General features: G+C 38.0%; 1 protein-coding gene across 2 annotated transcripts; it reads right to left on the bottom strand.

Annotated features, from left to right (window-relative positions):
• Positions 1–402: 402 nt before the first annotated feature.
• On the bottom strand, positions 403–16274 carry nvl (nuclear VCP like). Of its 2 annotated transcripts, none has more exons than XM_079363242.1 (24): positions 16161–16274; positions 15341–15415; positions 14833–14903; positions 14173–14225; positions 13795–13885; positions 13622–13682; positions 12614–12856; positions 11908–12019; positions 11702–11778; positions 11463–11597; positions 10445–10546; positions 10148–10265; positions 9747–9891; positions 9118–9439; positions 7657–7878; positions 7006–7110; positions 6516–6578; positions 5544–5663; positions 4603–4702; positions 3903–4009; positions 3615–3691; positions 3308–3399; positions 1582–1679; positions 403–575 (listed from the first exon to the last, which is right to left on the bottom strand). In XM_079363242.1, the coding sequence occupies exons 1-24, from the start codon at positions 16164–16166 to the stop codon at positions 531–533; spliced, it is 2640 nt and encodes an 879-aa protein (XP_079219368.1). In that variant the 5' UTR covers positions 16167–16274; the 3' UTR covers positions 403–530. The 2 variants fall into 2 exon arrangements, with proteins under 2 accessions (XP_079219368.1, XP_079219369.1); XM_079363243.1 differs by having other exon boundaries at positions 11908–12016.
• Between the last annotated feature and the right edge of the window lie 16 nt (positions 16275–16290).

Raw genomic sequence — 16290 nt, 5'->3', positions numbered from 1 at the left:
ATTTTATCAAAGATCCAAGAGCTCAGTGCGGTGAACCCTTTCCTACATAGTTATTGCATTTTGATGTGATAGTTGAACATAGCTCACCATATTAAGCTACAGAAGCCCTAAGCAGACATGCCTTAAGACATTCATTTAATTATCTCTTCCCATGATGAGTAAATTACATATTTAAAAATTATTATTTTACTATGCAACAGGGTCTGGTTTTACTTCAGCAAACATTGGACTTACAATATGCAACCAACCTATCTTAAGAACTATTTATTTCCCAGCAGTGAGCCTGGGGAAATGCCATTTTGATGACATCTGAGTAAAATCACCTGATGAAGAAGAGTACAGAAGACAGAGAGAAGCAGCAGCTGATTCTTTCCCCTAATAAGAAACAATCCTAGATGTTATTGTACACACGTTTTATTTCAAACAGCATTTGAATACAGATTTTTCAATAATATTGTCTAAACATATGATCATAAATGATTCCTTTAGAACCGTAGTCAGAGTTGAACAATGATGCCTGCTGTTCAGGATTATCTGCTGAGGGACTCTCTGAGCAGCTCGTACATCCTCTGATCCTGCATGGTGAGAACACAGAGACAGTCACTGCATATTTGTGGTTATCAAATCAACAAAAGCTGAGCCTGATCACCCTCAAAACGATCTTTATAGAATTTCAGCCGGTCCTTTCTCTCCGTTATTCTTCCAACAGACAACAGCTGACTGGCCAAGTGTTACATCTGAGCCGATCAACACTGCTTTGACCAATAGTGCATGGTCATATGTGTTGCCTTTGTCATTCTTTAATGCCTCAATTGTTTACCCACAGAAAGACAAACTACCAAGCACAGCATTGTACAATATAATGTTACAGTGTTTGGAGTGGAGCGAGTCTGACTGGTTTTCCTAGTAAGGCAATGGACAGTGATCTGATAGAAAACCACAGAAACAGCTTGGTTGTCACAGTAGGGTCTTAAAACAAACTCCTTTATAGTATTTTTTTGGTCAAAGCTCCTTGATGGAGTAAAATATATATATAAATGTGTTTTATGCTTTATGTTTAAAAGTCTGAAATGACAATCTTGGGAAAATAAATATTTCAATTATTGAAAAACAACGCGCCAGCCCTGTAGAAGACTGTTGCAATCCAGGAAGTGTAGCTCTCACTTGAGTAAAAATCACTTCACTGGGTTTTAATATTGTTTAACCAAAATATTCACAACTGACCCATAAAATCAACATTTCTTGGCACTCAGATCTTGGGGAGATTTGACATGAAATACAAAGAGGAGATTAAATCTTGGTATTGTAGCCCATGTTTTGTCTGAATGTGTGCAAGGATAGCTGTTCGGATCTTTATCTGAAGTAAATGCAAAGGTGCATTCATTCATGGTCTATAGCTGTGCCTCAAAGGACAGGATTTCTGGAGACTACCCCATGACTGCATCAAATGCATCTGCATTTGAATGTTTCCCTGGGGGACCCACCCATCCATCCAGAAAGACCGTTTCTTCTATCTATATAAGAGGGCTCCAGACCACTATCGTGTTGGGCAGAAGGCTGCCAGTGTGATACCTGTCTTACCTTTTTGGACACAGATGGGCGAACTTTCTTGAAGGCATCTTCGAAGTTTTGTTTGCTCACCCTGATTTCAGAGACAGAGCCGGAAGAATATGTGTGACCTGTATTCAACAAATAACACACCTTTAATTCAATAAACACAATTCTGTTAACTCAGCATGAAAAACAATCCCAACGCAAATATGCTGAAGTGGGAGCTGTGATTGTTCTTGAGTTGGAATAAGAATTGTGGTTGCAACATTCTGTACGAGTGGGAGCCATGACTGAATTCTGTTCAAATTTCTGGAAAAATCAGAGTACACATAACTGGCTCCCAAATATTTGTGAAACAGGTTTATATGATCTGTAGAACTGATTTGCATTCTCAAACATTTTCTATGATCTCTCACTTGTCTAGTAGAGGTGGGGGGAAAATATATATGTTAAAATCAAGATTATTATCTTCTGAGATCTGAAATAGATTCATGACTGTTTTTGTGTTGCTAATCAGACACTACCTGCTAGTCCACAGAACTAAAAGGTTTAGGGACTTCTATTCAATAAACTAAAAGGTTCCTGTGGCCCATAATTATCTGCGTTTCCACTGTTGCCAGAAGTTCTGGGCAGTCAATGCAAATCAGGCTTTGTGACTTTGCAAATGACTTCACTGATTAACAATGGAAAGCATACAAGTGGTGTGTTTAGGGTTTCCTTAGGAGAGACAAAAAACTACAAAAGGTATGAAATCCAGATTCAACCTGTGACTATTATTTCGTTGTTTGTTTTTCTATTTATCTTAATTTTTGGTTTTGTTCATTTCTTCTTTAAGTCATGTGTTGTGTACCTTTTAATAATTGTAACAGTCAGACTTTGATTAAAATAAAGGTAGGGTAAAAACAGGGGCTTTAAGCTACAGTCTTTTAAACAGTGAATAGAATTTAACATCAATCAGAGAAATTTAGCGCTGCAGGGGCTGCATGTCCTATTGTTAAAAGTCCCTGGACCTTTAGATAACATAACCCCTTGCATGGTCTTTTTTAGGGGTAAACTTCTACCCCAGAACTACTTTTCTCCTCTGGTGGAAACTCAAGTAGTTCTTCAAAAAGACTATAGTTCCTCCGGGGCTAATTATCCTCCATAAGTTTCTTATCCTGTCCATTATTGCAGGCTGCTTGGCTGCAGGTTCCAAACAGAGATTCAGACTTTTTATCATCACACTGCTCTGCCAATTTTATTAATTGTATGGTTTTGTTCATATACCAGCCAAAATATGTCATTTTAGCCTGCCCCATTTTTCTTGGACAGTCTTGCGAAATGTCACATTTTTCAAAATCCATTTAATCACAACTGACTCTATGAATAAAGGAACCACTGATTAGAAAAGGAAACTGAACTACAGTTTTTGTCTTGACATTGACATGACCTATTTCCGACCTGCATCTCTTTTGCTGCATTCCAATTCTCTCTCTCTCTCTCTGTCTTCTGTTCTGTTCCTGTCACAAGGCATAATCATACATTCAAACTATCTATTTTAAAAGAAGGAAACTCTGAAATAGTTGCAGGTAAACAATTTTAGCACTTGGTTTAACGAGAGATTCTGCAACTTCTGTTGAATAACAAATGCATAACATCAATACATAAACAGATTTCAAGAAAGTGACATAGTTTGTAGTATCTACATCTACATGTCAAAGACTCCAGTTAAGACACTTTTTATTGTTCATATCTGCAGAGGTAGAACAAAACTCACCAGAACAAGAAGCAGAGGAATTCTGGGACTTCATGTAGACCCTCAGGGCATTAACAGAAGCTTCCCTCACCAATGCAGTAAGGTCAGCTCCACTGCAATTTAAACACACAAACTTATTCCAATCTGGTTCATAGTCCAAGCTGTTCTTAATCCATGCTTCCACATAGCCAATATCACAGCAAGAAAGACTAAGACTCATGTGCCACAGTAGAAAAAGAGCAATTTTCTTCAGACTAAACGCAGTAGAGCCATATAAATGTATTCAACGGGTGTCTGAGGACATTTGGTGTTTCCAGGTAATACTTACGTGAAGCAATCACAGCGTTCATCGAAGGCGATCTCTTCAAGACTGAAGTCCTGCTCCAGCTTAGGTTTGGTCCCTCCCTGCAACATAAATATCCCAAATGACTTCATATCCAACAACTCGTTTATCTTCATTCATTCCAAGAATGAATCAAGTACAACACATGTATGGCATTTCAAATGAAGTTAGTGTCATAAAGCTTTAAGTCATTGAAGTAACCAGCTGTTATGGATTCTATGATTTGCTGTAAAATTTACTTGGGTTCCACTGTGGTATCTCTGGTTAATGTACCTTCGTAATAGTTAGCAAGATTGCATGGCGGTCTGCTGGAGGTGGCAGACCCACATACAAAGTTCTGTCAAGACGACCTGGCCTCAGTATGGCAGGGTCGATGATGTCTGGTAGGAAACAAAGAATGATTTTAGTACAAGATCCTTGTTAAGTGGTTGAAGAAGATTTTAAGCCCTTACTGGAAGTTATCTCCAATACAAATATTTGTTATAACTTGATTACAAAGAAGTGTCTTTGTGTGTAAAACTGTAAAAAAAAAAGAACTCAAATTATCAAAAGATTGACATTTCACATTGGGGATCAATAAAGTAATATCTTATCTTAATAAATCCAAGGCACAGTATCAAAGGTGACGTATGTATGACATCAAATTGTTAATTCTGATGCATCAGTGTGTAACAGCACTCTAACTTGTGTTTTCAATATGTAACTAGTAATAGCAATTGGACATAAACAGCTCTACATTTAATTAGTTCTGATTGGTGGGTTCCCAACATACAGTAAATCCGAGGAACGTGTGCGAAAAGTTATTGGAGAGGAAAAATAAATGATGTTAAAATGTTTTCTCTTCTGTTCTTTTAAATAGTACTTCAGTGGAAAAACTTGCTAGAGTTGGTCATCTGTCAACAGCAAGGTTGGGAGGTTTCATCCCCCCCTGCAGCCACACTGATCTCAGAATTGCTCCTGACTGGATCTGTACCTGGCCTGTTAGTTGCAGCCATAATGAAGACCTGTCGTCGAGTCTCTAGGCCATCCATCTCTGTGAGCAGCTGGTTGACCACACGCACACTGGCTCCAGACTGCACACAAAACAAACAGTGTTCATACACACACTAAACAATGATTGTGATTAGTTGTTTAAAAAATAAAACACCTCTGATTGACTTACCATTAAAGAGAAGAGCTCTGATTTGGGTCATTTGTTCTATGTTTGAAAGAAGAGCTCTAATTGGTTGTATAACAAAAAGAAGAGCTATACCTGGATGGATTATAAATAGAAGACCACTGATTGGTGGTAAACCTAACAATAAGCATTGATGGGTTGGACATTTCAAAGAACAAGCTCTGATTGGTTTAATTTTTAATAGAAGTGTTCTTATTGGTTCCATAATTAATTGAGGTGTTCTTGTGTGTACAGTATATTGCTTAGAAAAACTATTATTGCTATTATTTTTAAAATACCATCTACTGTTTTTACGTTTAAAAAAAAAAGAGCTCTGATTGGTTTTATAAAAAGAGCTCTGATTGGTTATGTCTATAAACAGATCTGTTATTTGTTGTACATTTTAAATAATGAACTCTGATTGGTTGTATAAAACAATCCAAATTTAAATTAGTCTTTCAGCTATTCTGATTGATTGTAGAAATAGAAGATCTGAGATTGGTTATAGGTTTAAAACAGAGCTTTGATTGGAATATTTATTATAACAGGTCTAGATGATTGTGTATAAATAGAAAAGGTCAAATTCATCTAATCTGGTCAAAAAAATGAATTCTAATTGGCTGTTAAGCAAGAGGAAGATTTTAGTTTATTTGTTAGGATCCATTTAGCTGTACCCAAGAGCTCAGCTATTCTTCCTGGGATACATATTTAACAGGAATATAAAACCATGCATGTGAATTCTTTCCCATCACTCTCACCTCATGACCTGAACGGCGTGGACACAGAGCATCAATCTCATCAAAGAAGATTACACAAGGAGCTGAGCTGCTTCCTCTCTGGAAGACCTGTCTGACCGCACGTTCACTCTCTCCCACGTACTAAACAAACAAACAAACAGATCCATCAGTCCAATCAGCTGATTATAAAATAAGCTCACACTGACTCAGGCACACAAAGAATGATTCAGAACCAAGATTGAGGGAACGTTGTTTTAACGTAAAAGGAATCAGTTTATAGAACAATCTCAACCGAAAAATCAAAGACTCAAAATCAAACATGATATTTAAAAAAACAATGTAAATCCAGTTTGTTGAAGAAATATGATGAAATATTTTTGATGAGATCTATTGTTCTGTTTAGGACAATAGATCTCTTTAATCTTGGTTTTTGTGTAACAACAAAAACATTATTTTTGTTGTTGCACAAAAACAATGTTTGTGATCTGCTTTGAACTGCTTTAGTATAAAATAAATTGTTACCGAGGACATATTGAATTGTTTTTGAATGAAGTGTTTTATTAATTAATATCTGATTATTTTAGAGTAATTGTATTTCTGTTCATTGTATTGCTTGAATGAAATAAAAATCAATAAATAACTCAATGATCTGAGGGTCTACCTGGTTCTTAAACCAAAAGCCTTTCATAGAGGCATGCGGCGGTCACAATGACCCTGATGAAGGCATGTGGTGCAAGGACAGAAACTTTAAAAGTAGGAACTATTTTAAAATTTATTCAAAAACTTGTTTTCTGAAGTAGACAGGAAAGGAGAACTCTGTGGCTGTGTGCAAAATGGAAGCCCTCTTGATGTTCACAATGGTCAGGCCTGGTAGGTATAAAAGGGGAAAAGCTCCATAATACAGTTTTAGGGCGCACTCATAAGAGGCAAAGTTGTCTTGTAATGTCTTATTTTTTCACTCCACTAACACATTCACACAGCACAGTGACTCACCATGTTGAGAAGCTCTGGGCCCTTGACAGAGATGAAGTTAAGGCCTGACTCATTGGCCACTGCCTGAAATGAGAAAACAAAATGCCAAAGTAAAAAACAGTTGGGCCAGGTGATCTATTTATCAAAATGTCTGAGACGAGAAAAACACCACTAATTTTGGACAGAGCCAGGTTGGTTAGTATTTAAACTTCGCTTTTCAAGACAAGTCACTTGGTTGATATTCATTTTCTCATTCACTAAGATAAGGGGGATTCTCCAGAACCAACATGTATAACTTGTTATGCACACATTTTTTTGCACAAAATTGTCATTTAAAACCTGCGTAAAAAAAAAAAAGAAAAGCTGTATTTAATAAAAACTCCAGGGCCATCTCAGGTTCATTTAAAATATATTTTTAAATATGTTCTTATAAAAATCAAAAGACATCTTCCACTCTGTCATTATTTCAAGAAGCTATGTTGGGAATTATTGTGTTGGTGTGGTGGGGAACCTTAGCCAGAAGTGTTTTTCCACATCCTGGGGGTCCAGCCAGCAGCACACCAGATGGAGCATTAAGTCCCAGTGCTTTGAAGTGCTCTGGAGAACGCACAGGAGCCTGCAAAACACAAATGATACTGTGTTAAGATTCTGGGTCAGCAAAGAATAACGATTGGGTAAGTCAACCACTTTACTCTGAAAATCCCATTCTGTCTATTTTGTAGAGCCTTGTGAAAAGACAGCCAGCTCACACAGGACTTACCCAACAATACCTTTATGGAAACATTAAATCCATCATACCAGTTGTTAATGTGTGTCTTGGCTGATCCAATCACAAGTGGAAAGTTCTGAGTACAGGTATGCAGTGATGCATATCTTTGTTTGTTATTCTGAATGAGGAAGAGCTCATCAACAACAACACAAAACTAATGTGTGTTGGCTTCCCTAAGGAGAGCAATTTGAGCAAATCTAAATGTTGTATATTTAGCACTGAGATAAAGTGGAGAATAAACCATAATCATATTAGCAAAATAAGAAATAACCCATTCAAATGTTGTTATAACATCTTCTGCCCCTTCATGAGAAAGACATTCTGGAGTTTATCATACAGAACATAATGGACTTAGAAAACAAGATGGTCAATATGAAGACTCCTGGACCTCACCAATATTGCCATGGTAAGCTCCTCTCTGATGTCCTGTAGGGCTCCTACATCCTCCCAAGTGACATCAGGCACGGTTGCAAAGCCCTCCCTCTTGGCCGAAGGCTGGACGCTGGACAGAGAGAGTTGAAAGTCTGACATGAGGATGTTTAGGCCTGCCAGTTCTTCCTCTGACAGCGACTCAGTGTTCTTCAGCAAGTGCAGCAGATCCCACAGCTCCCCCTGCTGTTCACAACCCATCAGGACATCATAGAGAGGGAAGAAGAAAAGGCCAACATTATTGAAGGAAGTTTATCAATCGGAAAATGTCATGGTACAGTACTTCTCTATGTGCTGATTTCCTTAATGTTACTTAAAGAAAACCTACACGTTCAATTATTTTCATCTGGTTGTCTTTCAGATTCTCTAAATTCGTCATGTCAATGTCATTTCAAATTACAGGTCTTATTATGCAACACTGATTAAATGCATCAGGTCTGAAGCAAATCTATGTAATGATTAAGGGTCTCATTTATAACCGTTATGTACACACAAAACGGGGCCTTAAAACAGTATGTGCTATTTCCCACGAAAAGTTTGTGATCTATAAAAACTAACCCTGCCAGTAGAATGTGCACAATTTGACTGAGGAGTACGTTATTTTGGAGGCCAAGAAAATTGGCGACTCAAGAGGCGAGTTGAGACCAGAGTGTATTGATGTGATACACATTTTATTTCACTGAATATCATACTTTACTAACAGATCCACGTCACCATAATCATTAAAATGGTAACTTTAATATCAAATTTAAACGTGTGCATCATGTAGTTAGGCCTTTTAAATAAGTAACTTTCAAAATAAAAAGATATTTAACTTAACCAACTATTAAAAGTTTTTGTTTATTGATCAAACTTTGGATTGAAAATATTGAAGAGTTAAGGTGACTGCTGACTGACGTTAGCACTCTGACAATATATGAAGAAATCAACATGGGTTCTGTAAACACGACAGATTGACAGTTTATCTTCCATTGCTAACTTTCGGTTTTAGCCGTGATCCGGTGCTGTAAGCCTTTGATCTGTCTGCCTGTTTGCATATCCACCCGACAGCATACATGAGGTGCTTTGCATTGACTGTTTATGGTTGAATGTGAGCGTGTAGATGGTGGAACATGGGGCTAATCTACGAGCACACATTTTAGCTGGATCTTGATTTATAAAGGGAACATTGCATGCAGGTATGAGCTGGAGCTGGCTAATAATGTGTTTTGCAAAAACTTCCATTTTTAGTATGGATTCTAAGCACGCGTTTTATAAATGAGACTTCAGAAAACGCATTGTTGAGTTTCTGACAACAAAGTTTCCAAATCCATGATCTGTTCCCGGTCAAACTTAAAGGTTGAATCAGAATAAGTGTCAACAGAGAGATCTCAATCGGGTTCACAAATCCTTAGTTTGTAAGTTGTATTTATGAGTTCCTCCTACCTGCACATTATTCTGCGTGGACTCTTCCTGAGGTACTTGGTGGCTGTCTGTTGTCTGTTCTTCTCTGACCTCTTTGTCAGCCTCAGCAGTCACTGCATCCTCAGTCTGAACTTCACTTGTTGACATCACTTCAGTTGAATTCTGGCTACAGATTTGTGTCTGTCCCCTTACTTCCAGCAGAACCCTGTTTACAGCACTCATGGCTGCTTCCCGGCACAAAGCCATGAGGTCTGCCCCGACATAGCCTGGGGTGAGGCGTGCAAGCTGCTTGTAGTCAAAATCAGCTGGCAGCTTCAGCTTCCTACACAACGTCTTCAAGATCCTAACAGAGCACAAGGCATTCTCGGTAAGAACCCATTGATTATCAACATCAGGTTTAGTCAAAGCATAAAATCACAGCCATACTTTACTAAACCTATAAAATATATAGCTCAAGGCAGCTCTTGTTACTTTAAGACACGTAAAAGCTTCAAACTTCAACAGTGAGCTGACAGGAAATTTGGAATACAAGAATGATACATGGATCAACTATACTATGAAGGCATAATATATTTATACATTTTAAAGACAAATAATCTCTATCATCACAGCCAGTCTTTATTAATGTTGATCTTTATCTGTATGGCTACCTCAGACGAGCGGCTTCATCAGGGATACCCAAACAGATCTCTCTGTCAAAGCGGCCAGCTCTGCGGAGGGCCGGGTCCAGGGAGTCTGGCCTGTTGGTTGCACCGATGACCAGGACCTGAGCTGTCACTGTCAAACTGTTTAAGTCTGTCAAGCAACAGAAACGTGATATCAGTAAAATCATTCTTGTAAAGTCTTTTTTCTTTCATTTTCTAATGATTTGACAGTTACTTCTTCTTTTCTAAATATGACAAACACAGGACCACCTCAATCTGTCTCAGTGGCATCACTTTAGGTTGAAAAATCTCAATCGCAATGACTCATCAGTGAGTGTCAAAAGATGTGATAAACCAGGTATCACTTCGGTTGGTCTATTTCTCCATTACATCTTCTCCTATCCTACCATCCATGCAGGTAAGTAGCTGGGCAACAATTCTCCTCTCCATGTCTTTTGAAGCCACCTCTCTCTTTGGGGTGATGGCATCTATCTCATCTATGAACAGGATACATGGCGCAGAGCTCTACAAGTAGAAAACAAACTTCATTTAATTGAAATAATGCAACAGGACATGATTATCTACATTATCGACACCAATGACAGCAGTTATACTGTTCCATTTACCCCTTTTTTATCTCTTCCAGCTTAAAGTCTTTTGTTAAGGCCTTCAGAATGTTAAGAAAGTAGAAATAAAATACTAACCACAGCCAGGTCAAACAGCTCTCTTAGTTTCTGTTCAGACTCCCCGGAGACTCCAGACACAAGCTCTGGAGCAGACACTTTCAACAAGGGCAGCTGCAGCTCCTGAAACAACAAATAAAATACACAAAACCTTTTCAATGGGGGAGTTTCTCCATGGGTATGTCTTTATTTCCTGGAACTTGAGATTGATACGAGCGATGGTTGTATTCATGCTATGAGTCGTTGTCAGAAATGAGTAAGAAAGGTTTTAGGCACTTTGCTATTTTATGTTCAATGGAGAGACATGAATATTTGTTGCAACTGATGCAGTAAAAATGCTGTTTTGATTTTATGTCATTAGATTGGTCCTTTACTTGAACATATAATTGTGTCAGAAATCAAAACATATGTTTATTTGTAGAATCTTGCTTTCATCTCTCATCTTTCCTTCAAAGGAAAGTCCAACCCCAAATACTAAAATGTAATAAATAACAACAATAACAAATAATAATAAAATGATCCTGGATAAAACTGGGCAATATGTTGATTTTTTAATTTCATGGAACTTTAAGGAAATATAAAGAGAACTGTTTAGTGTTAAACACGAAGCCTCCTTGAGGACAATCAAACTCATCAACTGAATGTGCTTTACGAACATCAATTAAGTTATTTTGTGCGCTGTAAGAATGCTGAACTTGTTGTTGTTCTTCAGAACAGACAGTTGGGGGAAGATAAAGGTTGTAAATATTAATGTAAATTATGCAATTAAAAAAAACTTTATATAGGGTCCAGATGTCCTAACAGTTAGGTCACACCCCATGTGCGGCGCCTGTAGTCCTTGATGGGGGCGGCCCACGTTCATGTCCAACTTGTGGCTTCTTTCCTGCATGTCACTCTCCCTCTCTGGTTTCCTACTCTGTCCACTGAGGCAAAAATCCCCCACCTCCCAAAAAACATAAATAATTAAAAAACCTTTTTCTAACTGTTAATTGCACAGGTAAGCTTTTTTCTAAATTGGTTAGTGTTTCCTATTACTCACCCCGGCTACAGCCTGGGCCAGCAGGGTCTTTCCACAGCCAGGAGGTCCATGGAGGAGAAAACCCCTTGGAGGAACCATTCCCAGCTGCTGGTACACCTCAGGGTGACGAATGTGGATCAGCAGCTTACAAACTTCCTGTAACATAGTAGCCAGTGAAGTAAGAGCCACTGAGTAAGATTGAAATCGTTCTGTTATTGGTCCCTCCAAGTGGACAAGGTAACAGCCAATGAGGTACGAACCGTTAATGTGTCTTCGTTACCGCCTACATCTTCAAACTTCAGAGAGGGATACTGCAGCTCTGGTGACTTTAATTTGGCTGAGAATAAAAAAAATAAAAAAATTTTTAATAACATAAATGGCCATTTATTTAATATTGCTTTTTTGGTGTTCCACACAACAATACTGTAGTTACTGTAGTAATGGACAACTGGAGAAGGCGTAGTACCTTTTTTGTTCTGGCTGTGAGAATCAGTGGTTTCAGTGGAGTGCTTGTTGTTCCTCCTTTTTTTGTATTTCTTGTGATTTTTCACAGACTCTAACATGGACACATCCATCTGCTGGTCAACAAACAGACAAGACATGAGAGAAGTACCGTTAGCTAAACACACAGTTTAAGTAAGAGTTAAAGGGTCAGGCTTGAGGGCTACTTTGATCAATACAGGAAATGGCTTGAAAATCCTATTCCTATCCAAATGTGATCTATTTTTAAAAACTACAAAAAGTTTTCTACCTAGTACCCTAAGTGATGAAAAATGAATTTGGCCTCTAGGAATGAAGGAGGGGGTTTCCAATATATATATACTGACAATAATTCAAGAAAACCTTACCAATCATACACTGACCAGGGATGTCACAAACAACTTTTTTCGTTGTTGTTAAAACTTGCATTTTGTATTTTTCATTTAACCTTTACAAGAAATGTTGGGAGTCACATGGTCAAGTTGAAAATGTCCTGCTCAGTAAATATCTTGTTCATAGTTCTCAAATAAAATCAGCTGCAAAGATCATTCAGAGAAAAAAAAATAGTATTCCTCTCTTTTTATATAGACAAAATAGTTTTGAATTCATTTCTGAAAGTACTGACTTAAAAAAACGTGCAGACAACTCTGCTTTTTCCGTGTAGCTAAGTCCTCCACAGATACAGTACTTACATTTGTTGCTGTATTATCTGGCTCCTCTTCACAGAGGTCAATGAGGATGTTGCCCTTATTGCCTCTGCCTTTATCAATGAACCAACCTCCAGTGGACACCAGTGTCCCTGCACTGGGAGAGGGGACAGCCATACTTGCAGGACTGCTCGCAGCAGGCGGATCTCTCCTAGGTGAGCAGCTGCTAGAGTCAGGCTGTCCCTTCCGGTACAGAGATGTAAGAGAAGTGTTCATGTGGTTGTTGGGCTGTGAAATGAAAAAGCAAGCAACAAAGCATTGATTAACACAAGTGTTAACACAGGCTTTACATTATATTTCAAAATAATGGTCCAATATCAAAGAAAAATGTGAGATGTGTACCCCATGTCTTTTAGACTATGTGATGGTAGTCCTTCTAGGACAGTCCTTCCAGGATCTGTTTAGCCTTAACTTGCACTAAACTAGATGAGGCGAACTTCTAGCCCAGCTAAACCGTATGCCACAATGTTAAAGGCTCAGTTTGAATACAATTAATTTCGAACAATAGCTACAAACACGCCCTAACACATGTGATTATTTTGAAGTCACTGTTCCTCCTAAAAGTATTATATATCACAAAAGGCCTGTTGAAGGTCTATCACTGAACTTTATCTGTCAACTGGAGGGTCCGGGTTCTGTCTCCAACTCCTGCACAGACATGTCCAATGTGTCCTTGGGCAAGACACTTAGTCCCCAGTTGCTCCTGCAGCTTCGTTGGCAGGGTGAGAATGTGTATGAATGGATAAGTTAATACTAATGGACACTTTACATAGCAGTCTCTGCCATCTGTGTGTGAATAGGTGTGAATGGGTTGAAGTGCCTTGAAGTGCTTTAAATAGTCAGAAGACTAGAAAAGTGCAATAGAAACTAAAGTCGATTCACCATAATAATATCCCTCTTTTAAAATGAACTTTTCTTCAATGGCATAGCTAAATATTTCACAGTGATTATGCTTGGTAAATTAATACTTATTTAAACCACATCATTTCTTACAGGATTCTCCAGAATGGGGTCATCACTGTCAGAGGACTCTGAGCTACTGCTGCTTCCGTCTCTGTACACGTAAAGGACAAAGGAACAAAGAGAGGAGAGACTGTTGGAGCCCTAACGTAGAAGAAATGATCCTGATGATCTAAATGAGGTGTTAGAAAGAAAGGATCATTTACCCATTATCATTGTGGCTGTGCTTGGCTCTCTTAGCCAAGTGTTTGCTCTCCAGATCATTAATTCCAGACTCATTGATGATTGCTTCATACACTAAGAGAGGCAAATGGAAAAGACTACCGGTAAATAGATTTCTTCAAAGTACATATTCTGAGATTCAAATCTTTAGTTGTATTCATCATTTAAATGAGAATGGACTGGCTGGGCTTGAAAGGTCATGCGTTTACTTGCTTTTCTAACAATGATAGAATATTAACTTCATTTTGGTATAAAGTCCTTTTTTCCTGTCATCACAAAAAGTATTTATTCAGAGTTTAAATAATCACCCTGGAGACACATGTCATAGTGTCATAAGTCATTATTCACGTTGGGAACGTTACCTTTTTCTACTTGGATCCTGAACGCTGTCTTATTTCTTCTGCCATATTCCATCCTAGGGATACAATTAAAAAAACACCTTCAACGTGGCAAATTATTGATATCCACCTGACAGCATACATGAGGTGCTTTTCATTGACTGTTTATGGTTGAATGTGAGCGTGTAGATGGCGGAACATGGGGCTAATCTACAAGCACACATTTCAGCTGGATCTTGATTTATAAAGTGAACATTGCATGCAGGTATGAATGGTTTCATAATAAATCTGAATTATTTGGGGGATCAGGCTAATTATGGAGTAGTACACGTTTTACAAATGAGACCGCAGCAAATGCATTGGTGAGTTTCTGACAACGAAGTTTCCAAATCCATGATCTGTTCTCTGTCAAACAATGTGATTTGAAATAATGAGGGGAAAAAAGCACAATTTGGTTAATCAAGCCTGAAGAAACAACTTCATGAAGGCCCTGCTTTTCTTCGCTGATCATGAGGAAGGGTGTAGTTTGTGTTGTTGTTGAACTTACATATAAAGCATATGCATATTACATTGTTGGTAAGCAAGTAACTGAATAGTTTAAGGAAAATAATGTCTATACAATACAGTGCAAGCATCTGTGTTCACCCATTGGAGGATTGCAGGATACTGTTATGAGGAACTTGCCTGTACTGTCTTTGAAGTTCCACAGCAGTGGCTGAAAGGTCCACATATTCACTGTTGCTGGATGCCAGATACTAAAATTAGAATTACACATACAGTATAGTGTTAGTGTGTTGATGACTGTGAACTCTGGCTGCAATTTTTCATAAATTTAAAAATCTATCTGGTTCTCTATGTGGTAATTTTGAAGTTAATTAGGTAACACGTAGGAGGATATAGTTAAAAAAAAACGCTTGGTACAATATGCAAAGTTTTAGGACATATGACTAATTTATCTGAATATCCAAGTTTTAAACATTAGGTTGTTGTAGCACTATCATCAGGACTATTTACTGTGACTTGGCCTAGGTTCAAAGTTCCTAAGATGATATTTGATAGCTTTCCTAAGAAGATATATGATAACTAGGGCACGAAAATAGAGGAACTGGCAGCTAAGCTACCCAGGTTTTAATTAAATTGCAAATAAATAAATAAGGTTGTTTGTTAAATAAATTTGTTGATAGACTCATACCTGCTCCAGTCTCTGCCTTAGCCGACCGTCCATACAGCCACCACTTCTATTCTTCATGGTTGTAGTTTTCTGATCCTGCAACGGCCCAAACAAGACTAAAGTAAGATGAATGAAGAATGAATTCTGCGCTTCTTTAATAAGACTCAGCCAGAAGACACTGCATTTTAAAAAGTTGTTTCCAGCCAAAGTTGTGTCTGTATTCACATCACATAAGATGACTCTGTGATAACTTATGATCAATTTAGTTCATTTTAAGCCAATGTTATTCCACACCATGACCTAATATTAGCAGCATGAAAATATATAATCAGAGGTACAGTGGTTTGCAGATATAGATAAAACATGCAATGCCAACTAACAAAAAAACCTGAACCTAAAGTTGAGAAGCGCAGATCACATCGTGTCTTCTACAGAATAACTATGAGCTGTCGCATACTACTTTGGTTCAACGTTTGTTTAAATATATTTCAGAAATGTTCAAGACACATCAACATTTCTTTATTTTAAAAGGTAAAGAAGCAAAGCTCATGATAGATGTATGCACACTGTCAAACCATGCCCCCACTTGATGCAAACACGAGGATAATTTCCATTATCACTAGTGTAATCTATGAAAACCTATTTTGGTACCACTGTGCCTTTGATATGTAGTTATTATTGAAGGCAGTAAGACACTTTCAAACATAGACCCACCATCAAATGTGTGAGTTAATCAGTGGGACATCATGGCATGAAAAAGACAAGACTACATTTAAACTTAACCCCAATAATCTGCCAAAGAACACTGTCGCGTTAGCATGACACTAGTTAGCCCATTTACCTTCATAAAAATGCGACCACATATTCAAGTGTCATCAATTCTTCCGTTCAACACACTGTAAACAGTATTTAGGATCTGAACATCTGACCGCGTGATTACTATTCACAGCTCACCCGGATATAAAAAGTAA

This window comes from Symphodus melops (genome assembly GCF_947650265.1).
Source record: "Symphodus melops genome assembly, chromosome: 15".
Taxonomy (NCBI): domain Eukaryota; kingdom Metazoa; phylum Chordata; class Actinopteri; order Labriformes; family Labridae; genus Symphodus; species Symphodus melops.
This window is presented reverse-complemented; position numbering and strand designations above follow the sequence as displayed.